Source organism: Mugil cephalus, chromosome 6 (assembly GCF_022458985.1).
Source record: "Mugil cephalus isolate CIBA_MC_2020 chromosome 6, CIBA_Mcephalus_1.1, whole genome shotgun sequence".
NCBI classification, from domain to species: domain Eukaryota; kingdom Metazoa; phylum Chordata; class Actinopteri; order Mugiliformes; family Mugilidae; genus Mugil; species Mugil cephalus.
In genome coordinates, this window is record NC_061775.1 from 3,829,449 (window position 1) to 3,852,062 (window position 22,614).

The following is a 22,614-nucleotide window of genomic DNA, read 5'->3' on the forward strand; positions in this document are numbered from 1 at the left end:
CTTTACTACCATGAAACGTCACACTCAGCATCTGTGCCTGTATGCTGGTGAATTCTGCCCCCACCTTCACTTTTGTAGGTTGTTCATGTCTGATTTGATGCATTTAGTCACAAAAAGAAACCTGTTATTTAACCAGAAAAAAAGCCTGTCACTTTCAAGACCTTTGAGTCAATACACGTGATATTTGGTCATGCAAATAAATGTAACTCAGAATATGACCTTAGCCACAAAATAAGTTTGTTGTGGATACAGTGGAGTCAGGTGTTTACATACACCTTAGCCAAATACATTTAAACTGAACATTTTTAACAGTTGCTGACATTTAATCCTGGTAAACATTCCCTGTCTGAGATGTCAGAACCCCCTTTGTGACACAATGACCAAGTCATGTTTTTTTCAGGAAGGTTAAACTTTGCTGTAAATACTTAGAGAATGTAGTTACTGCTTTATTTTCCTGAAAATGAATTTACTCTCTGCTTGAAGGTTATATATAAATATATGTAAATATATATTCTCACTCCCTCCTTCTATCTTGTTCTGATTTCTGCCCTCCAGGAGACGGTGGCAGAGGGTCCAGTTCCCTGGTCTTCAACCAATAGTGTGTGTTTTGTGGCAGAGCAGGTCTCTCACCACCCACCCAGTAAGTGTCTACCTTGTTCTTCAGCATCACTACCTTTGAACACGTGGGATGTAGAAATCTGTAGTGGCCAAAAAAGTGATCGCTAACTTTTTTCATTTAATATCACTTCTCTGTTGCCACTTTTGTACCAGTCTTTCATGTTTCTTCTCCCCCTTTTGCAGTCTCTGCATTCTACGCAGAGTGTTTACGTAGGAAGATCCAGTTCAATGCTCACATCTGGACTAAGTCTAAGTTTCTAGGCATGTCCATCGGTGTCCACAACATTGGCCAAGGTACACACTGCAATAAACGCTGCCTCATATGCTCGCAAATACACATTTTCACACTCGTATAACTCTAATAAGTGTCCTCTGGTGTGTGTCTAGGGTGTGTATCTTGTTTGGAGTATGATGAACATTACATTCTCACCTTCCCTAACGGATATGGCAGGTACGTGTTACTTTGCCCCTGCGTTTATCTTTATCATTGAATTACTGTGAGCTTCACTGACTAATAATTCACCGGTTGGAACCTGTGTGTTCAGGTCGATTCTGACCGTGCCGTGGGTGGAGCTGGGTGGCGAGTGCAACATTTCTTGCTCCAAGTCGGGCTACAGTGCTAACATCGTGTTCCACACCAAACCCTTCTATGGAGGAAAGAAGCACAGGATCACAGCTGAGATTTTGTAAGTTGAAAATGGACGAACAGTTCAAAGAGTGTCAATCTAAAGCACCCAGTCTTTTCAACAAGATATACCACCAGAATTGTCTTTTGGCTTCATTATCCCTTTTTCTATTTCAGTCCACCTAACGACAAGAAGTCTTTCTGCTCCATTGAAGGAGAGTGGAACGGAGTGATGTACGCCAAGTGGGCCACTGGAGTGAGTCACTTACAACTTCTTTCTTTTCATTTTTCTTGAATTTATTTCTTGAATCAAGATGTTGGCATTCAGTCCAATAAATAAATTCATCAATGAATGAATGCGTTTCCAGGAGAACACAGTGTTCATAGACACCAAGAAGATGGGCATCATTAAGAAGAAAGTGAGGAAGCTGGAAGACCAGCTCGACTTCGAGTCCCGAAGGTGAGAGTGGAGTCCTTTTTGTTTCTTTAGCAGTCTTCCAAAAGGCTCATCTTTCTGTTGGAAGTTAATTCCGTTATCTGAGTTTGGCTGCCACACTTTCATTCCGACAGACTATGGAGGGATGTGACGCTGAACCTGAAGCTAAAGGACATTGATGCAGCAACAGAAGCCAAACACAGGTTGGAGGAGAAACAAAGAGCCGAAGCCAGAGAGAGAAAGGAGAACGAGCAGCAGTGGGAGACCAGGGTGAGGCTTTCTGCTTTTGATTTTCTGCCACCAGAAAGAACATAACAGCTGCGAGCCAATAGACCGCATTCTCCCAAAATATGAAAACACTAACTCAGCGCTTAAGAGAAAAATAGGGTAAAGATCTAACTTTAAAGCATCTTCTATATCAATAATAGGCAGAGATCAGTTTACAGAAAGAGACCATTTTAATGACGTTCAGCAGGTTGAAGCAATGATCAAAAAATTATAGGTGACACAAAGTGAGCGCTAGAAGTTGGAAGTAATCTCAACTTTGGGGTTGTGACAGAGACCTGGGGAAGAGTCTGATGTAGATTATTAACAGATGTTGTAAACACAAACATTTTATGGTCCACCATTTTGATTCCAGCACCTAGTTCAGCCTCGTTTACAGCTTTCCAGAGATCTAGCTCTGTCCACACATCAGCAATATTTTTAAGTTCTGCTTGGGAAGTAAACAAGAGAGTAACCTAGGCAACTAGTGGCTGGAACATTCACTAACGACCAAGTGGTGGAAAAGTAACTTTATAAGTGAACAGGACTTTGGAAATGTGAGATAATACTGTTGCTTTGTTTTAGTTCTAATATTGTTGTTTGAAATTGAGTGTAACAATCACTATTGCTTGTGTGTTTGTGTAGCTATTCCATGAAGACGGGGAGTGCTGGGTCTACGATGAGCCACTACTAAAGAGAATAGTCTCTCAGAGGCACTGAGAAGACTGCGCCACACTCTGATAAACACACACACACATATGCATAAAGAAATGCACACACAACAGAGTCTTCATAAGAACTCTTTTGCAAAACCACTTCTTATCCAAGCCTTGGAATGACTGATGATTGAATATGTACACTGCTTTGCATTTGACTGTAAAACAATATGGAAATGAATGAAAAGCATCAAAGATGTAACATGAATATTAGTAAAATCCTCTCCTCCTTTGGGCAATCTCACCTCCACCGCCACCGATACCCGCCTCCTGCCAACATGAGACTCGGCAGGGCAGAGTCGTGACGGGAGAGCCGACGCGTCTCTCGACCGTCCATAAGCTTCACAACCCTTCAGCAGCTCTACAGGACGAGCCAGAGCGGCAGTCATTTCCCTGCATACATGGTTTGTTTTGTGCAGGGGGCAAGATGGCGTTCAGTTCAAGTAAAGCTTGACAAATAAAACAGCGCTCTACATCTCAGGGAATCTGGTGACTGAGGAAAGAAAGCTGCTGCCCCCTCCCAGAGTCTGACAGCCTTATACCAGTGAAGCGGATAAATCTTAAAGGGGCGGGAGAGAAGTTCTCTGCTTGCCTGCAACTACTTGTTTATATATAGATATACATATGATGGATATATAAATATATATATTCTTTTTATTTTCAATGCTCTTTTTTGTTTATTTTTTCTTTCTGGCAATAGTGTAAAAAATATTTGAGGATCTGAACTTGATGGCTTTACACCTTTAGGAATCATTCCATTTAGCGTTTTGATCTTTTGTTCCCATGTTCCAATTTAACTCTTAGCCACCTATTTGATCATCCACACTGTTCTCAAGAAGCAAAGCCCCCCACCCACATGAGCCATAGTATCTAAACACTCTGACTGGGAGAGTTGTGGTAGATTAAAGGAATATATGCAATACAGATAAAAGTTGATTACACTGCTGGTCAAAGCGGAGGTTTGGATGTCACTATGCCAAAAAGGTTTAGAGAAAAGGCTAAACAGACTTTCATCTGGACAGAGAACAAACACTCCTCTGAGAAGGTTTCCATGTTACCTGAAGGCATTTATGAACAAATGATTGTTTACATTTTTGTCCTTCTGGACAGCTGGTCCACAAGCGAGGACGTAGGGTTAGGACTTGAGTATCTAAAGTCGCCCTTTTGTCCTCTACATCCTCTGTCCTTGTTTCCTCTCTAATATCGGATGGATCGCCTTGACGTGTGCTCCGATGTGACAGCGAGGAACCAGAGTAGACCTTTGAAACGTGCACACTGTGGTTTCATTGTGCTGCTACAGTCCACACCACATTCTACTGCATCACTCTGTTGTAATATTTTGTTTGTGTTCATTTTTTTTTCTTCCAAGATTAAGAACCACATAGAGGCCAATATTTATTCCGCTGTACACCTCTGCTTTTTGAACCTTCATTCTCTTATTTATAGCTACATGAGTTGGATCTAAATGCAATGATATTTGGATGAGATAGAGAAATAAAGATTTTCACTTAAAAATGTTGTAGCAAGCTCATAACAATCCTTTATCTTTGCGTGGTTAAGATCTCACTATGTGTCCTCCTCAATATTTGGCCATAATGTTAAGTAAGTGGACTGATTCAAATCGGAGGAGACCCTTTGAGTCATCGATTCAGTTTACCCGGTGAAGGGATGTCTAAAGATTGCTGGTGCTGTATGCAAATCCAGTGGCATACTATTTAAAAGTCCCGTAGTTGTAGCTGTTGACTTCAATGTTCCTATAAAAGCAGTCAGCAATGCCTTCAGAAAAAAAGCCAACTGAGATAAGAGTAAACTTACTAAATTTAAGGTTATCACTTTGTATTGTTTCCTCCGTGTTTTGTCTTTGTAAATTCTGTTGAATAGAGGCCTTTCCATTTCTTTCAGTATTGCCTGATAGAGAGCAATCAAAACAAATTTGTTTTTAATTTTCTCCTCTTCATAACCATTGATTGTATCCGATTCTACTGTTTATTGATGCATAATATTAAATCTCCATGAGTTTATTCCTGAGAGACTTTGTCATGGTTCTTTCAGAGGAGCATCCCTTCATGATGTTCATCACAGATTTATCTGGGCACTGCTCTTAATCGTCCCACAATGGGAAATTTTGTTCCTGCTGTTCGACCCAACCACTTGCCCACACAGCAGTGTGTACAGTCGGAGCGGTGGGCTGCAGCCTCAGGTGGGCTGCGCTGGGGGAGCAAATTGGGTTGGTTGACTGAAATCATAAACATACACAAGAGATCATTGGGATGATTCTAGCATCATTAATGAATATCTTCCTCTTTGGTTCTTTGAACTATATTGAAGATGTGTGAACACTTGAGCTGGGCAACTTTTGGCATCTAGAACCCACAAGGGCTTAGCAAGCCAACATGTGGTTTAACAGAGGAGACACAAAGATGCAATGAAGGGATGAGAGTGAGATGGAGAGAATGTGGGAAAAGATGATGAAGTGATGATTCTGTAATGCTGGAGTATGTTGTCATGCCAGGATAAATGCAGAGTTTGTGGACATACGAAAACATACAGAAGGCAACTTGTAGTAATTACAAACTGCTACTGTTGAAATTGTGAATGTCTCACGTGTCTAATACTAGTAGTTTTATGTGACTTGTGCTGAATGTAAGCTATGTGAACTCAGAATGAGCTCATGGAGGCGCATGGAGACTAGAGATGGAACGATATGATATCACAATGATATCTCGATCATTGTGACTGTTATCGTCACAGAATTGCTGAAATGTGCTCAAAATGTTCTAAAACTACTACAAGCACTGAAATAATTTAAGCAAATTTTCTTTTGTAAAAACAAAATGGCAGGTGTGGGAACAGTCATGTGACAATTAGACTGCACACAGGTGGACTTCACTATCAGACTCATTCCATAAAAATCAGATATAAGAAAACATTTCAATTACATCTTTTTTACTTAGGTCAATGTAATTACATTATATTGGTTTATTGGGAAAAACCGAAGTACACAGTATACACTTACGTGTGTCTCAAGCCTGGTGATTATATGTCTTAGATGGGATGGTGGTAACTACTATTAACCCTGGGAACAATGGGTAGATATGACAGACGAAACTATGTCCTTCAGTCAAGGAGAGTTTGTGTTTGGTGGAGTGGTGTCTACTGTTGGTTTAACTGACTTTGCCTTGCCCCTGTGTAAATCACGTACAGACTCTTCTCTCAAACTCATGCTGATACCTCTTGTTTGTGGTGGAAAGACGAGGCAGATGTGTTGGGGGAAGCTTTTTTTCCCCCTTGTAGCCATATTTGTTTGGTGCAGAGGAATCCACTACTGGTTTTACTGAAATAACATTGTCTCTGTGCTTATCATATACCTATATGCTGATGCCACTTGTGTGTCTTGTGGAGTCTGTACATATGCAGGATGGCATATGTCGGCTTTGCTGCCAGTGTTTTTGCTGCCACGTTACTTCTGTGCTGATTCTAGACTCGCCCCTGATGAGCACATGTGTGCATCTGACCAAAGAGGGCGCTAGTCATCCGGTCATTTCTTTTCCCATCAGCCCATGCGACATGTTATATAAGAGCGCCTCTCTCCCTCCGCCCTCTCTCACTCTGCTGCGGTCCAAGAGGTAAGGGTGCTCCTTCTTCTCTGCCTTAGTGCTTCTCCTCCCCTGCTTAAATTAGTAATGTTCAATTGTTAAACTATCTGGGGCTTGTAGTTTAAATGTATTTGCAGTGCTGATACCCAGCTGTTAGATGTTTCTCTACTGTAAATGTTACACCATTATCAGCATTAGCAGGCCTCAGCCACGTGCTTCACCTCATGTTGAGGTGTGGGTTAGCTGCTCATCTCATGGGCTCTTTATCCCACATGGCATCGTCGTCCTTTGGCTAAATGATGAAATAAATGTTGGTAGGGACATCTGAATTAATGTGAAGAAACGCCAACATCTCTGACTTCCTGGGACGACGGCTTTATGCTAACTTAGTTGTAGGCCGGTTAGTATTAGCCTCACAGCTCGAGCTGCAGGGTTTGCAACGTCATCCAGTATTGTAATGCATGTTAATATACACATTTTTTTTTTCTTTTTTTTTTTCTCTAGATCTCTGGACTCTGCTTATGGAGATGAATGAACAACAAATGGTGAGGAGCCTAAAGTTAATGGTGTAAAGCAAAATTATGTGGCCGTGCCTCCTGATGCATGTGCTAATGTGTTTTTTTTTTTTTTTTTTTTTAAGGCTCTTAATGATGCTGCTGCTGCTTCCAACTTTTGGAATCATCCATTGCCTGATGGGTAAGTTTGCTTCTGTTGAATTATGTTATCTTGACAGGAAGTCTGTGATGATTTAAGTGTAAGAGTAGTGGACAGAAGAGATTTCTGAGCAATTTCACACTGAGACTTTTCTTTAAGTGTTTGCTTACTTTACATATTCTGTAAAGTACTAATAAGACTATTTTTGTTTTAGGTGTGGGAAAAAGTCCTGAAACATGAAGATGCTACAAGTATAGTGAAGGTGAGACCATGTGTTCCTTGTATTGCAGTGGTGATGGATGTATGCTTCTGAGGTGTCCCATGTGGTCATTGTACTGTAGCACTGGGTTTTTAGATTGGCTGTTTTTGTGTCCCGATTTGAATTGATGATTCTGAAAAGTCTTGTGTAAATCCACAAGCACTAATCCAGTTCTTTCAGTTGTGATGTTTTGTGGTTCTAATAGCGATGTTATGTGTAGACACACCTCAGGACAGCATCAGTCTGCCTTTACCCTGACCCCGGTGCTGCTGTGATGACATTTATTTGCTACTCTCGACAAGATGGATGACGATACTGCAACCACCAAATTGCATTATCTGAGGCACTAGCAACATGATGCCTGCTATCTAGACGTGAAGACATATTGGCTAACTCCCCTCATTTTGTTCATCTGCAGGTGTGCTCATGTGAGAAAACCCTCCTGACAGCCAGAACAGGTAATGAGCCAAGATGAGTTGACCTGATGGGTTTTCATGTCCAACTGTTAATGATGATTATTGTTAAAAAACAATGGGAATCTCTCTGAAAAAGAGTGAAAGAGAACTTTTCTCTGATGCAGTATTACAGTAAATAAAACATAATGTTATGGGCTTGGACTTTGAGTAACGTCTGGTATTTGACTTGCAGGTGGTCCTGGTGATGGATCCTGGCTTCATGTTCTTGGATCAGTGACAGGTGGGTTTGTCCTGAAGAGTTGATCAGTGAAATGTCAGTCTTGTCTGATGCAGTGATGATCGCATAGTTCAGCGGATAAAACCATGAAGATTTACTATTGTCTTTCGCTCCTAGCTGATGCATCAACTTCCACAGCCAGTGAGGTTTTTTTGGTTTGGGAACAGAATTTAAATTTTTTTTTTTTTTTTTTTATCTTGTCTTTTCAGAAGATTCCTCCATTGGCCAAGTGCAGGTGAGTTCAGAAACTGAAGCTCAACTTAATTCAATTTAACAATCCTTGATACAATGATGATCGCATAGTTCAGCGGATAAAACCATGAAGATTTACTATTGTCTTTCGCTCCTAGCTGATGTGTCAGTTTAAACTGACACCCTTAGCAGGAGTGTTTAGTACACTGTAGTAAAGGTCTGTTCTCTTCACCAGATGAATATACCTCCTTGGCAGACTCGTCACCATTTGCCTTGTGACTGGTAAGCATTTTATTTTACATCATCTCTATGCAGCTGAGGACGTTCAGATATGATGATCTTGAATCAGGTCGCTGATCCAGTTGAGGAAATTAGTCGCAAATTCTGATCTGACCTTTTCTTACAGAAAAGGTCTCTACAGGTTTTTGTTTTTTAATTGACTGGAAACTGTTACTTTTCAGAGTGGGATGATGAATGCTTGGAGAAGCTTTGCGGACAAAAGGGCAAAGACGTATGACTGAGGTAAGAAACGATGTCCCACAAGGTGCAAAATGTGCAACGATGGGCTCAGTGATGTCTTAACAAATGTCTGACCTGAACAAAAGTGTGGATAAGTGTGTTACTGAGCAGCCCAGTGAATTAAATTAAATTCAACCAGGCACTGATTTGTAATAAAGTTCTTTCCTCTCTCCATTTTCAGAAAGGAGAATTTCAAGATTATTGAGCTGGTAAGTACATAACATGATTCAGTGTCAGAAGTTGATTTGAGTTGACCACTCAGCCTGGGATGAAAAGATTCTGCCAAATGACTTGTGTTGATTATAACCCTTACCGTTCCATTTATTCTGAGGCTATGTGGCCAGTAAACATCAGTCTTAATTTCACTATGAATTCTTATTTTAATGGTGTTATGTTCTCGTTCCATACAGATCAAGTCCTTTCGGCATTGAAGAGCAAGACCCTATTGTCGAGTTTGAAAACTCGGTGCTCCAGAATACTTGATATTTTCAAATACATTTTGTGTAATTCAGCATAAATGTTTAACTTGGAACACTATGGAAATAAAAATTGTAATATGTACCTCAAGTATGGTCTCATTTGTGGAATGGGGTGATTGTGAGGTAGCTGTGGCATTTGTTTGGCAAATCAAACGATTTATAGAGCACCTTTCATGCATGGACATGCAACACAAAGTGCTTTACACACAAAACAATTACAAGTACATAAAACAATTACCCCCACCCTCCATACTACGCACACACTACTGCCAATGGGGAGATATGGGATGACACTGAAGTGCCATCCACTCTGGGAGGAGTCACAAGCTGAGCCACAGGGGGCACCCAGGCCCCCTGACCCTGACAGACAAAAGCCAGCTGGACCGAAGGGACCCAGGGACAGCGCTCCCGGAGTGGAGGACACCCCTAAGGAGACACTGGAGTTAAAGCTAAAAACATAGGATAAAAGACCATAGTAGCTAAATGCTGCCTCACCCTGGGTTTTTGTTCTTGGTTTTGGTATAGATAAAAGACCAGTGCCAGGGGAACTCAGGATCTGCAAGGGTTGATATGGTAAAAGCAGGTCAGATAAGAGGGCGAAGGCTGTTAAGAGATTTAAAAACTAGTAAAAACCTTAAAATCGATCCTGAAGTGTACAGGGAGCCAATGCAGCGACTCTAAAACCGGTGTAATTTGCTCCCACCCTCTGGTCCTCGTCAGAACGCGTGCGGCTGAGTTCTGTAATAATTGAAGATTTGAAATACTCTTTTTGGGAAGACCAGAGAGCAGGGCATTACAATAATCTAATCGACAGGAGATAAAAGCATGCATCAGCACCTCCGTACTGGCCTGAGAGAGAAACGGGCAGACTCTGGCTATATTAAGATGATAAGAACCTATTTTCGTCAAATTTTTGATATGTGGAATAAAATTCAGCTCAGAGTCAAAAATCACACCCAGATTGTTTACTAATTGTGCTTAAGATCTTGGAAGTTTTAGTAAAAGTTTCTCTTTCTGGCCTTCAGGACCTATAACTAAAACCTCAGTTTTGAGCTGTAGGAAATTTGCTGCCATCCATGACTCAATATCTGAAATGCAGTTAAAAAGGGCATCAATTGGCCCTGTGTCATCAGGAGACACGGCGATGTACAGTTGCGTATCATCAGCGTAACTATGAAAGCTGATGCCGTGCCTCCTGATGACATCCCCAAGAGGAAGCATGTACAGATTAAAAAGAAGTGGACCTAAAATTGACCCTTGGGGAACCCCACATCCAATTTCATGGGTTCCTGAGGAACATGTATCCATACTTACATAAAAGCATTGGTCTGTAAGATAAGAACGAAACCAGTTAAAAACAGTACCAGAGAGGCTGACCAGGTTTCTGAGTCTATTTAACAAAATGCGATGGTCTACTGTATCAAAAGTGGCGCTTAGATCCAGTAGAACCAACAAGTCAAGTTGGTGGATTTGAGTTTGGTGTAAGCAAGAAGTACTCCTGAGCATGGCACCTGTCCACTAAGAATGCACTGAAGTTTGTGAAATGACTACTGCCAGGGTTTCGCATGTGCACAGTAACAGACCATATCTGAGAAAGTTGTCTTTTGCACAGTGCTAAGTGCCAGACTTGTACAAATGGTTATGAATGTACATAATTACAGAGTGGTTTCACCTGCTTGAAGTAAGAAAGCTTTACCTGTTTGGGAACATTTCAAAAAACACATCGGCACCTTCGAATTATTACTGAACTAAATGTATATTTACACTTGCCACAAACGGAAGCATTCCGAATTTAAATGTCTAAACTACATAAGTTTACCCTTATTCCCTGTAATTTTTGTCTGTCTTCCTCCCTTTTTCTGTCCTTACCTCGTTTATGGACTGGCGTGACTGAATATATGAATATTCTTTAATCTTCAATAAAATTAAAATTATGCAAAAACATAGGGGCCAAGGGGTAGGTTTGTTTTCTATACCTGCTCACGCTTCACGGACCCGGATGTCTGAGACCAAACTGGTGGGCGGGGCCAAATGAAACAAGGGTTTCATTGAAACGACGAATAAAGCGAGCACTCCTCCTCTGCTGTCTGAAGCGGGGGGAGAGGAGTGAACACCCCCACACAGAGGAGGCCGGGCCCCCACTGAACCACCGGCTCGAAATAAATGGGCCGTAGAGAAGAGCGGAGCCGCGCTGTTCAGTCGGATCGTCCTCTTCCCTGATGGATGTGCGCTGGCTGCTGCCTCTGCTCTGCGCCCTGTCCGCAGAGGCCGACTTCTTCCAGTTCGACAGCCTTTGCAATGTCTCCACTTACTATTTTAATTACATTTATTGCAACATATGGGAGGGGGAGTGTCAGCCAAACCAAGACGATGCTACACAGCAAGGTAGGAGAAATCAAAATGGCTCTCCGTCTGGAAAGCTGTCACATCATAACGTGTTGTATAATCGTTGTCACATTCTCTCCGCTGTGTATCCTGTCTGGTGTGTGTATGTTGCCGCTCCTCTTACGAACCACGTCCTTCCATGATGGTGGCACTGATTGACGCTGCTCTTGCTGCGATCAGTTCCTACCAGAGACCTGTGGACAGGTTTCTGTCCGGACTATGTCAGCCTGCTGCATCAGTGGTACTGTAGCCTGGGACAGTGCTGTGAATCCGGAGACTGCAGGATAACCAACAACATCACAGGTAACACCCTGACACCCATGGTCGAGGATCATCTGATCAGCCTTTAACTGCTCCTGGGAGCTAGTAGATCTACTTCCTTGTTGCAGCAAGGCTTTGTCTGAGGCTGACATAATTATATTTGCATATGATGAATAAAAAAATCGGGCAAAAACGCATCAGATGAAAGTGTGACTGTCTTAACAGATATGTTTCTGGTAGGTCATGCCTCTGTGACCCAGCTCAGTCTTGTGAGATCAGGTAGCAGCTAGCTCACCACCTCGTCCTAGTTTATCTGCATACTCAATGCAGTTAGAACAAATCGAATGAATGAATGAAACAACATCCAATCCATAAAATGTCACCTGTAGCAATATATACATAACCTACGTATGTCACTGGTACGTGTTGACCCTCTGCTTCTAGAGACACTTAGTGAGTAAAAACAGCTCTACCTGAATTAACCTCCCACCCTTGGAAAAGGGTTTCAGAGTCTGATCATTTTCATATATGCACATATCATAGCATTTTCCTGGGCAGTGAGGGAAGACGCCATTAGTTCGGTTCAGCGACTTGTAACAGTATGAAAGAAAGAAAATATTCACCTATATACTGTGTACATGCATACATTATTACATGTGTACAAGACAATACGAAATAGTTTAAAATGAGCTCCAACTGTCAAGTTTAAATCTTAAGTTAGTGAAGGAGTAATAATAATCTAATGATATACATTAATACACAGGACGAGATGTTTCGATCCCTTGTGTCACATTTTCTTTACTAAAGACTTAACTCTGAGCCGCTGCTGCTTGAGAGACATTTTGAAACAAGCTTTCAGATCTTTTGGGAAATTGAGTAAAAGTCCACTTCAAAGGGTTGTTGCTTTGACGGACTCCAGGACCTGCTGAATTTAATTATAGGGACCTTTGCACTTTCACATATATATGAATAAGAAGCTTATTTACTGTGGAGAAAAATAAGTGTAATAAGAGTATCAACCTGCTACTGGAGATTGCTGCCAAACAAAATTGCATTGTAAAGTTCTTAATCCTGATTTATACTATGTAGTACTGAAATGTTGAGGTAAATGAATTCCTGGTGCTCTAAAACATATAAAATCCTGTATCCTATAAAGTTTACAGTGTTATGCAAGTGACACCAGGTACATGAGCTATGTGACTTATGGGACTATGTACTCTCATCTCTGTGTGTTAGTTGCTGCATCTTGTATTTCAAATAAGCAGGTTCACATGCACTGTAAAAATATCCGCTTTTAGGTTATCCGTTTTTGTCTCTGCTCATATTATTCTGTGTGCTTATTTTCAGGACTGTCAAGGGACCTCCAGACGAAGCTCCACGGACAGCACCTGGCTCAGTCTGTGGTTCTCAAAGCCATCCAGGGTTTTATTAACAACCCAGAGTCCAACAAGCCACTGACGCTCTCCTTCCACGGCTGGTCTGGCACTGGCAAAAACTTTGTGGCCCGGATCATTGCTGATAACCTGTACAGAGATGGGGTGAAGAGTGAGTGTGTCCGACTGTTCATCGCCCCGTTCCACTTCCCACACGCCAGGCTGGTGGACACGTACAAGGTAAGACTTACGGAGCCCTGGCACAGAGTCCGGAGGACTGCACGGAGTTGACCTTTCTGTGTCAGGAACACGTTGCTTGCTGTGTTCTTGGGGCGCTTGCTTGCTTAGTGAGATGTTTAGTCTGTGTTTTGTAATCCAGAGTATTATTGATAACGGCCACTGTTTGAACAGATACTACGACACACGTACTGACAGACGTGGAGTTTTGGAACTTGGCGTTTGTCCACCTAGGACATGGGTTTCCAGTGCGTTCCCATTTATTTTTTCACAATTGCTGCATGAGATTTCACAATAGTCTAGATTTGACAGGCATTGATAGTACAGGACAACCTTTAAACTGATGCCAGTGAAATGTGCAGAATCAGGCAAACGCGCAATCTCTGCCGTGCCTACGTAACCTGATGAGGTCGCCTGCTAAAATGAGGATCAATAGAAATAACAAATTGTAGAACTTTATTATAACATTCTTTTTTCCTCCCAATTGAATTACATTGGAAATCTGACCTGGCTCAACACAAATGAATAATATAGTACAAGTAGGTAAAGTATCCAATAAAAAAGACTATACAACATGTGTAAACTTTAGCCTGCAAACCCTATTCATTTCAGTTGGATTGAATCATTTATGCATATTTACAGCAATTATGAGTTATTTATGTCTCTAAATGTAAAACCTGAAACTCAACATTTTACCCCAAACCTGAGCAAAGTAAATTGAATTTATTTCCTTCTGCGAATCTAAACTTTGCTGTGATTTTGACGCTGTGCTTTGGCCCTCTTCGTTGTATCCAGGGTCAGCTGCGAGAAGCGATCCGAGACATGGTGCTGCGCTGCCCTCAGACTCTGTTCATCTTTGACGAGGCTGAAAAGCTCCATCCGGGCCTCATCGATGCCATCAAGCCCTACATGGATCACTATGACAACGTAGATGGGGTCAGCTACCGCAGGGCCATCTTCCTCTTCCTCAGGTTAGTTGATTATTTCAGGGACATCCTGTGTGGTGATGCTGGGTCAGATGCTCACTACAACACAAACTGAATTGCACCTCTATTCCAAATATTCTAGCAGCTTGTCTGGGATGAGGGATCTTTCTTCCTCTGTCTCCATTAAACCTCTGTATAGATAATCCATGACTCACTCATGTCTGTCCAGTCAAATATAGAAAAGCATTTTTCACTTACACTGTTGTGTTTGGAGATGACTAACGCCACATAGTAACATACAGTATACTGATGTGTAATTAATTAAACTACATTTCCACGTTTTTGGCTGTGCCTGTTGTCACTACAGTAACATTGGTGGTGCGACGATCAACGATGTAGCGCTGGACTTCTGGCACTCTGGTCAGAATAGAGAAGACATTGGTATGGAGGACCTGGAACATCGGCTACGAGCTGAGACTATGGAGTCTCAAGGTACGCTGCAAGCTTAAGCCTCTCTTTAGGTTGCCAAATTCTGAGTGAATGTGTGATTCACAGCTACTGATCAGAATGACCACTAGATCAAAGGGATTAGAGGTTCAGGTACAAGTATGGGAGTGGTTCTGGCAACCGTTTCACATTGAAGCAAGTCATTTTAAGGTTAATGTAAAACATTGCCGTCTCTGAGTTTGTCCTTGCAATTGTTGTGTTTCTCTTTCCCAGGTGGGTTTGCTCAGAGTGAGCTGATGTCCGGTCACCTCATTGACTTCTTTGTCCCCTTCCTGCCTCTGGAATACCGTCATGTCAAGCTCTGTGCACGGGACGCCTACACAGCACGAGGTCTCGAGACAGATGAAGCCACACTGGATGAGGTTGCCAAGGCGATGCTCTACGTCCCCAAAGAGGAGAGACTGTTCTCAGCCCAAGGATGCAAGTCCATACCACAGAGGATCAACTTCTTTCTCCCCTAGAAGGTGAGACAGACAGAGAGAGACCTGGAGGAGGTGTAAGATTGCTTCACCAGCCCATCTGCATACAGAGCCACAGAGGAGGTGTGTCTTCTTTGCTCTGCTCTGCGTACTTCCCCCTTCTCCCACAGACACGTGTCTGTCCAGGTCCCTCAGAGAAGGCCAGACATCAGTAGGCAGATCCAGAGCAGTGTTCTACAGAGATTGGAGTGTTGATATCACATAAAGGGTGAAGTGTGGCTGCTCTCCGTGACCTGCCTGGTCTGCGAACCCTCACAGTGTCAGGACTAAGAAGTGAAGAAGGCAGCAGCTGTGCCGTGAGTGTCAGAGGGATGCTGATACATGTTATATGCCTGTTCACCTCGGCCAAAGTTGCACTGCTTTCTTTCCTGTTTCCGATAAGTTCATGTGTTAGTATTTGCATGTCAGACACTGTATTCATGTTTTGTCACCGATTATTTATTGATATCATTTGTGACATTTTTTAAATGTTCACTTGTTTTTTTACTATTATTACACAGAACAGTGGTTACATAGAGTGTTTGACAGCAAACATTTAAATCCAGCAGTGATGGATATGTTACTGTAAGAAACCGTGTGTCAAAAGCAGTCAAGCTATTTGAATTTTTAGGGGGTAAGTGACTTTTGATTCATTGCTTTTTGACGTCAGCAGTTTAAATGCTTGATTTAAAGAGTGTCACTTTTCATCGTAGTTTGTCCACTGGCACCACACCACACATTACCTCTTACATAGGTCTTCTTTGGTGTTTTTGTTCGTTACAGCAATGGGTCACATCACAACAGAAAAAAACAGAAAGAAACTATGTCAGACATAGTTTAAGGAAATAAACACTCAGTAAACCAACAATTCTGTGTCTTGCGGAGATCTGTGGATTTATTATTGTGTGTGGAGTCTGTTTTTATTATTACCATTAATATCTTTAACAAAGCAAACACACCATACTGAGGGTCATTTAAAAACCCTGCACATTGCCTACGGACAGAACAGAAATTGTGTAATTGCCTAATTGCTCAAGCTATTGACTGATTTCCATCTTCAAAAATAAATATTTCCTTCCTTTTTTACGGTTGTTTATTTTTTCTCTCCTGTCATAGTAGCTCGAAACCTTTAAACAGTTTAGTGTCAGACAAACATATTGGCTCCAAGAAACTGTAATAACCCTTTCATATGATGTAAATCTCTGTGGTTCAAAAAACTGGACTCCGTGCCTCTGCCAGTTGGCTGCTTCTGTCAGCTGGCCGCCAGAGATCAACGTTGTAAAAAGTTTTCTGCAGTCAGGTTGTCAAAATTAGATTAGCTACTCCCTAAAACTTCATTCCTTCGTCTCTGTGTGTGGGCTGGGGTACACTCAGCTTCTCTAAGATATGAATGGGAGAGTTCAAATGTTCAAATGGACAGAGCTTTTGGGAACCTCGGCTACAACTAATTATTAGTTGTGACTTTACAATCATAGTTGTGCTTCCCAGTACAGAATGAGGGTTTGACTGCTGCTGAGGAGGAAATGTTTCTCTGGGTTTGAAAGGTTTGAAAGATGTAGAGCACAATTAATATGGACTAGTATGAAGAAAGTAGGGGCCATGTCCAATTGTTAATTCGGATATTTAGAAATACTAATAGCTTTTCTGCTGTTCATTTGCTGTAAACCCCAGTATGAAACTGTTATTCGAAGCATACTATGTTTTCAAATATCAAAACACGTCAATAAAATTCCACAATATCCAATTAGTTTATGGCTCCACATCTACGTGCGATTACCGTTTTTGTCCCTTCCATGTGACTCACCCACGGCGGCGGCGCAGCCTTCTTCCTCGAGGGTGTATCAAGCAAACGCGTGGTCTGCTTCCATTGGCTGCAGAGCACATTCTCTCTCCTCCGATTGGCTGGAAGCAGTAACGCTTCCTTATTGAGGTCCTGGGCCCTCGTCCAATCAGATTCAGACATCTGTTCCGAGCCGAGAGGAGATCGGCAGCAGCGTCTCAACGGCTCTCTCTCACTGTACCATGACTGTATGAGAGGCCGGATCGACAAACAGCGTGTGGAGAGATTAAATAGGAGTATTTGTGTTCATAGTTAGTGTTTGCATTAGACGGAGTTCTTCAGCTCGTCACTATGACAGTCCTGCCGCTGCTTTTCATGGCCGTCTCGGTCGCGTCTGGGCTGGCCGAGTCCACTGTGCATTTCCGAGAGCAATTTGAAGATGGAGGTGAGGTCTTTTACTCAATTATACCTTCTGTATTTCACTGTGTTGCCCTTCAGCATTGGTTAATGCTGTGCCGTTTTCAGATTTTATCATAATGAATGGCTGCATTAGTAGCAGAAATCCGGGTGTTGTGTTATTAAAACGGATATTTCTATTACATTACGTGTTATCGTTTTACCTCGCTTTGTGGGACGCATCGTCTGCTCAGTGTTCAGGTTGACATCTTTTCAGTCTACAGGACCACCTGTGTTCATCTTTGACTCCCTCTCTCCCCCTCCTTTGCTAGCCCCCCCCCCCCCCCCCCCCCCCCCCCCCCCCACCCACCCCCACCACAAACCTCGCCTGTCTCACCCCACCCCCACCCACTGCACATCTCTCCCGTGGTCATTCACTGCTCTCCTCCTCACCCAGCTGTCCTCCTGTACTCTCATGAGCGAGGGCAGTCACGAAATCCTGCAGAGTAATACATTCCCAGTGCACCTGCACCAGTGCATCACCGGGGGTTGAAATGCAGCTTGTGAGTCACAGGGATTGTTGTGAGGCTGAACTGGTACTTGTTTGTGCAGATGCCTGGAGTAGTCGCTGGGTGGAATCCAAGCACAAGACAGACTATGGCAAGTTTGTCCTGACTGCAGGGAAGTTCTATGGAGATGCAGAGAAAGACAAAGGTGAGTGGGAAGATTCATCTGTATCCAGTGAGATGGGTTTAGAACTGGCCTACACTGTACACTTATGCTGTTTCTTTTTAATTCTTAATGCATCATTCCATAGTCACGCTATACTGAGAAGGCACGTATTCTGTGTTAAATGCAAGAGCCATCCCTCATCAGAGGGGACATGGAAATCAAAGCGGTAGTTTTTGAATTTGTTCTCAAGTTTAGCTGAAACTACACTAGATTGAACCAGATGTTATTTGTTCTAAAAGGACATCTCCTGTTTGTGAAGTTGGAAATTGGAAATGTTCCCAAATTACAGTGAAAACACCAGCGTCTCAGTGTTTTTTCATCTGTCAATACTTATGAAGCGGGGCCAATATTTGCCTCAATAACATAACATGTCAGTCTGTCTAATATGTATGAGAACACATTCACAAATTAACAAATTCTGATTAATCAGAATAGTTTTATGTTAATGGTAGGGAGGAATTGTACTTGGATGTTCCCTGCAGTAATGCTGTTTTTACTGCAGGCCTGCAGACGAGCCAGGATGCCCGCTTTTATGCTATGTCATCACGTTTTGATGACTTCAGCAACCAGGGCCAGCCTTTAGTCATCCAGTTCACTGTGAAACACGAGCAGAGCATTGACTGTGGCGGGGGCTACATTAAGCTGTTCCCCTCTGGGCTCAACCAGGAGGAGATGCATGGAGACTCTGTCTACAACATCATGTTTGGTAAGTGTGAATAGTTTAACTGTGGACAAAAAGACACAATTTCTCATGTATCCTTGTAAATGTTTGCGGTAGAAAGTATAAAACTATACATTTTTATTTATGTATTTGTGGATTTGTACAGGTCCTGATATTTGCGGCCCTGGCACAAAGAAAGTGCATGTGATCTTCAACTACAAAGGCAAGAATCATCTGATTAACAAGGATATCCGGTGCAAGGTAAGATGTCAATAAATTGTTTCAATATTTAATTGGAAAATGCCATGAGCTCTTCCTAATTGCAAACTCTCTCGTTGCATGAAAGTCTGATGACTCTTTTTTTTTTTTTAACCTTAAACCTTAACAGTAATCAAAGAGACATGTATTTTGCCATACAGACAGATAAAATGTCAGAAGTTTAAATGAACTTTATTCTCCCCAGGATGATGAGTACACACACTTGTACACACTGATCGTCAACCCTGACAACACATATGAGGTTAAGATCGACAACAAGAAGGTCGAGTCTGGCAACCTGGAGGATGACTGGGACTTCCTGCCCCCGAAAACAATTAAAGACCCCGAGGCCAAAAAGCCAGAGGACTGGGATGACAGGGAGAAGATTCCTGACCCTGACGATAAGAAGCCAGAGGTCGGTCTATGAGAGCCATTCTGGAAATTTGTGTTTGTTTTGTTGTTTCCAAGCATTTAAACCGTCTTTCTTTCACAATACATGTCATTCAGTATGTTTGATGTGTGCACTTTTTTGATGTAGGACTGGGACAAGCCTGAGAACATCCCAGATCCTGATGCCAAGAAGCCCGATGACTGGGACGAGGAGATGGACGGAGAGTGGGAGCCACCTATGGTCACCAACCCCGACTACAAGGTAAAGAGCATCTCAGACAGTCCAACTTTTAAACTACTGGAGTAATCATGCGTAGCTTTGAGTAGTATCAAAGTGATATAGTACCCCAGGGTACAGGGAGATCCTAAATATGTGATTCTAAACCCAGTAAAAATTACAATCATGTCTCCTTTTGTTAAACTGTTCAGGACCGTACTGAACTGGTGCCACCAGGGGGCGGTCTATAGTGGTTGACAGGCAGCTGAGATGGATGGTGACTGAAAGCAGTGCAAATAATAAGAGGGATCTACACAAGAAATAATTGGCTGGTCACTCCTGGGCTAATCAATTAAATACGACTTTATGTGGACTCATATCACGTTGTATTGCTACAACTTGTTTGTATTGCCAGTTTTCCACCACAGTTTTAATTTTGTCTCCTTATGTAATCTTATGATAGGATGAATGTATAAGGGGGAAAAAGATACTATCCAAGCCTATCACGCAGAGTATATATTGAGTGTGTTCATATTATCGGTGTAAAACGTCATAGTCCACTTGGAGATTGTAAATTGTTCAAAACAATGAGGATTTTTTTTAAAAATCTTAATGTTAATCAGCAGATGCATATTCTCTTGTGATATCTCTGACAATTAACCAAACTGTATTTCTGGGTTTTGTTCGCTGTCCACAGGGTGAGTGGAAGCCAAGAGAGATCAGCAACCCCGCCTACAAGGGCAAATGGATCCATCCCGAGATTGAAAACCCAGAGTACACAGCTGATACAGAGATCTATAAATACGACAGCATTGGCGTGATTGGGCTCGACCTGTGGCAGGTAAGAAGTCCCTGTAGCTGATTGTTTTCAGCTTAATGAAGTGTGAATTTCCTGAAATGAACAACAACTGAGTTTAGTCATGCATTGACACTCTAGGTTGTTTCTAGACAGTTTAAAATTAATTGAGCAGTTCATGTATCATGCTTGTTTGTATTAACATTTTGAATTGACTTGTGTTTTGGTGTAGGTCAAGTCTGGTACCATCTTTGATAACTTCCTAATCACCAATGACCCCAACCTAGCAGAGGAAGTCGGCAACGATACATGGGGAAAAACTAAGGTATTCTTTCAACAGTTTCTAAAGCATGTATGCAGTTCACATGTACTAAAGTTTTTCATTTTTAATTTTTTTTTTTTTTTTTTTTTAAATGTCCCTGTGCTTTTTTTTCCCCCTCAGGACGCCGAGAGGAAGATGAAGGAGAGCCAAGAGGAAGAAGAGAGGAAGAAACGTGAGGAGGAGGACAAGCAGAGGAGAGAAGAGGCAAAGGAGGAAGAGGAGGAAGAAGAGAAAGAGGAGGAGGAGGAAGACGAAGAAGAGGAGGAGGGGGATGAACAGGAGGAGGAGGAGGAGGATGAGGAAGAGGATGATGAAGACACAGACTCTAAACTCAAGGATGAGTTATAAACTCAGGAACTGCTCAGCCATTCTGTGTCAGTGAGCCATTGGAACAAGACTGCAGAGTGAGAGGACGGACCCTCATGACTGACACCCTGGGGTGGGGCCGGGTGGGATGGGCTTTTTCATTTGTTTGTTTACAAATCAAGGGGATCGGTCAAAAAGGGCAATTACTGTTTTGTTTCCTGTTTCATTGTGCTATTGCTACTACTAGTACTACTACTATAATTATCAAACAAGGAATATTCATTGAAAGAGTTAATATGTCCAAACGAATGTCAAGACCGAAAATTATAAAACTGCAAGTTGTACCCAACAGAAATATGTAAACGGTAATTTGTGTTTTACAAAAATCTGGGTTTTTATGAAGTATTATGTTGTGGTGACATGAAAAGCTACATTTGGTATGTGGATGATACCATGGAAATGTTTTGTTTACCTCATGTGTTTTGTTAGTCTCATTAATCTGTGTCACATGGCTTTTTGATTTTGTAAATGTTCCATGTCAGGTTGAAAGGATGGTATACGGTTCGATGTCTTCATGCAGGTTATCTACTCCTATTTAAACAAGGGTTAATGGGGAAGGGTGCATCAGGACTAACACTGTACATATTTGACAACCTGATGAAAAAAAAAAACATCTGCCACAGGATGGAGTGCTTCAGCAAGTCCCATGCATAGTTTTGTACTGTAGAGTTAACACTTTTTTTTCACTTCAGTGCACATACTATAGTCTCATGTGTCAAAATAAACTCTACTTAAACTTAGATGTACATTAAGTACACTCCAGTAGCAGAAAATCTTCCGATCGTCTGGTACGTATTCACTTTAGGTGAAGCTTGTTGCTGTGTACAACCAGTTTCCTCATTCTTGATTCCAGTATACCTGCACTGCTGTACCCTAGCACACCGTCCCAAACTGTCTGAAAGATGCTCCTTTTGTAAAGACATTTTGTACTAATGGTAGTAACTGAAGCTGGACAATTTTCATGTTGCTGTGTTTAAAAAAAAAAAAAAGAAAAGAAAAGACAGGTATGCTGTCCAATAAAACAACGTGAAGAAAACGAGCAGATATTGTTTCCATTTTTGCATATTTAATTGTTGGGCGGCTCGGTGGTTAGCGCTGATACTTTCCAGCGAGAAGGTCTGGGTTTGAGTCCAGCTCGGGTCTTTCTGGGTGGAGTTTGCATGTTCTCCCTGTGTCTGCGTGGGTTTTCTCCGGGTACTTCCTCCCACTCCCAAAGACATGCTCATTGACTGGTGACTCTAAATTGTGAGTGCGAATGTTTAGCCCTGCGATAGGCTGGCGACCTGTCCAGGGTGTACCAGGCCTCTCACTGCAACCCTAGTGAGGATTAAGCGGTATTATGAGATGAGATTAATTGTCTTTATAAAAAATAACATTTTATCATAGTTGCTTAACTAAGGGAAAGGGAGAACTAGATGTGTAGTAGTGATGTTTCAGATTAAAATGCCATTCCAAGATTTTTTTTTTTTTTTTTTAGCAAACTCAGTCCAACTATTAA

At 42.0% G+C, this 22,614-nt stretch overlaps 3 protein-coding genes, 1 long non-coding RNA gene and 6 other non-coding genes across 13 annotated transcripts in view; all 10 read left to right on the plus strand.

Annotated features, from left to right (window-relative positions):
- osbpl9 (oxysterol binding protein-like 9) overlaps nt 1–4,680 on the plus strand; it is a 30,257-nt gene extending 25,577 nt beyond the window's left edge. For all 4 annotated transcript variants that reach the window (XM_047587261.1, XM_047587262.1, XM_047587264.1 and 1 more), the window contains 8 exons: nt 556–640; nt 802–912; nt 1,006–1,069; nt 1,164–1,304; nt 1,421–1,499; nt 1,612–1,703; nt 1,814–1,949; nt 2,589–4,680. In XM_047587261.1, coding sequence (XP_047443217.1) covers nt 556–640; nt 802–912; nt 1,006–1,069; nt 1,164–1,304; nt 1,421–1,499; nt 1,612–1,703; nt 1,814–1,949; nt 2,589–2,663 — 783 coding nt within the window. In that variant the 3' untranslated portion in view covers nt 2,664–4,680. The remainder of the gene's footprint in view (nt 1–555; nt 641–801; nt 913–1,005; nt 1,070–1,163; nt 1,305–1,420; nt 1,500–1,611; nt 1,704–1,813; nt 1,950–2,588) is intronic.
- Nucleotides 4,681–6,310: 1,630 nt separating this feature from the next.
- LOC125009360 lies at nt 6,311–9,133 on the plus strand. Its single transcript, XR_007112950.1, has 11 exons — nt 6,311–6,655; nt 6,760–6,800; nt 6,896–6,951; nt 7,124–7,171; nt 7,587–7,626; nt 7,817–7,864; nt 8,071–8,096; nt 8,289–8,335; nt 8,515–8,575; nt 8,754–8,781; nt 8,983–9,133. It is a non-coding gene; the product is annotated as an uncharacterized LOC125009360 (long non-coding RNA).
- On the plus strand, nt 6,543–6,622 carry LOC125010035. The gene has a single exon (XR_007113008.1). It is a non-coding gene; the product is annotated as a small nucleolar RNA SNORD74 (small nucleolar RNA).
- Nucleotides 6,991–7,058, plus strand: LOC125010040. Its single transcript, XR_007113013.1, has one exon. It is a non-coding gene; the product is annotated as a small nucleolar RNA SNORD75 (small nucleolar RNA).
- On the plus strand, nt 7,669–7,750 carry LOC125010030. The gene has a single exon (XR_007113004.1). It is a non-coding gene; the product is annotated as a small nucleolar RNA SNORD79 (small nucleolar RNA).
- Nucleotides 7,909–7,990, plus strand: LOC125010036. The gene has a single exon (XR_007113009.1). It is a non-coding gene; the product is annotated as a small nucleolar RNA snR60/Z15/Z230/Z193/J17 (small nucleolar RNA).
- LOC125010037 lies at nt 8,142–8,223 on the plus strand. The gene has a single exon (XR_007113010.1). It is a non-coding gene; the product is annotated as a small nucleolar RNA snR60/Z15/Z230/Z193/J17 (small nucleolar RNA).
- Nucleotides 8,833–8,906, plus strand: LOC125010033. The gene has a single exon (XR_007113007.1). It is a non-coding gene; the product is annotated as a small nucleolar RNA SNORD47 (small nucleolar RNA).
- Nucleotides 9,134–11,094: 1,961 nt separating the features above from the next.
- On the plus strand, nt 11,095–16,282 carry tor3a (torsin family 3, member A). The gene is made up of 6 exons (XM_047587266.1): nt 11,095–11,436; nt 11,617–11,739; nt 13,045–13,310; nt 14,103–14,278; nt 14,601–14,725; nt 14,954–16,282. The coding sequence occupies exons 1-6, from the start codon at nt 11,271–11,273 to the stop codon at nt 15,199–15,201; spliced, it is 1,104 nt and encodes a 367-aa protein (XP_047443222.1). The 5' UTR covers nt 11,095–11,270; the 3' UTR covers nt 15,202–16,282.
- Nucleotides 16,283–17,153: 871 nt separating this feature from the next.
- calr (calreticulin) lies at nt 17,154–22,155 on the plus strand. Its single transcript, XM_047587265.1, has 9 exons — nt 17,154–17,423; nt 17,987–18,088; nt 18,609–18,812; nt 18,934–19,028; nt 19,231–19,440; nt 19,564–19,677; nt 20,330–20,473; nt 20,661–20,753; nt 20,871–22,155. Exons 1-9 carry the CDS (start codon nt 17,330–17,332, stop codon nt 21,096–21,098), a joined length of 1,284 nt encoding a protein of 427 aa, XP_047443221.1. The 5' UTR covers nt 17,154–17,329; the 3' UTR covers nt 21,099–22,155.
- Nucleotides 22,156–22,614: the final 459 nt, after the last annotated feature.

Excerpts from the sequence above, each read along its gene's own strand:
- tor3a (XM_047587266.1), top strand. The coding sequence starts at position 11,271 with ATGGATGTGCGCTGGCTGCTGCCTCTGCTCTGCGCCCTGTCCGCAGAG. Across the intron at positions 11,740-13,044 it reads GATAACCAACAACATCACAG|GACTGTCAAGGGACCTCCAG; the intron begins GTAACACCCTGA and ends GCTTATTTTCAG. Across the intron at positions 14,279-14,600 it reads GCCATCTTCCTCTTCCTCAG|TAACATTGGTGGTGCGACGA; the intron begins GTTAGTTGATTA and ends TTGTCACTACAG.
- calr (XM_047587265.1), top strand. The coding sequence starts at position 17,330 with ATGACAGTCCTGCCGCTGCTTTTCATGGCCGTCTCGGTCGCGTCTGGG. Across the intron at positions 19,029-19,230 it reads ACAAGGATATCCGGTGCAAG|GATGATGAGTACACACACTT; the intron begins GTAAGATGTCAA and ends TATTCTCCCCAG. Across the intron at positions 19,678-20,329 it reads TCACCAACCCCGACTACAAG|GGTGAGTGGAAGCCAAGAGA; the intron begins GTAAAGAGCATC and ends CGCTGTCCACAG.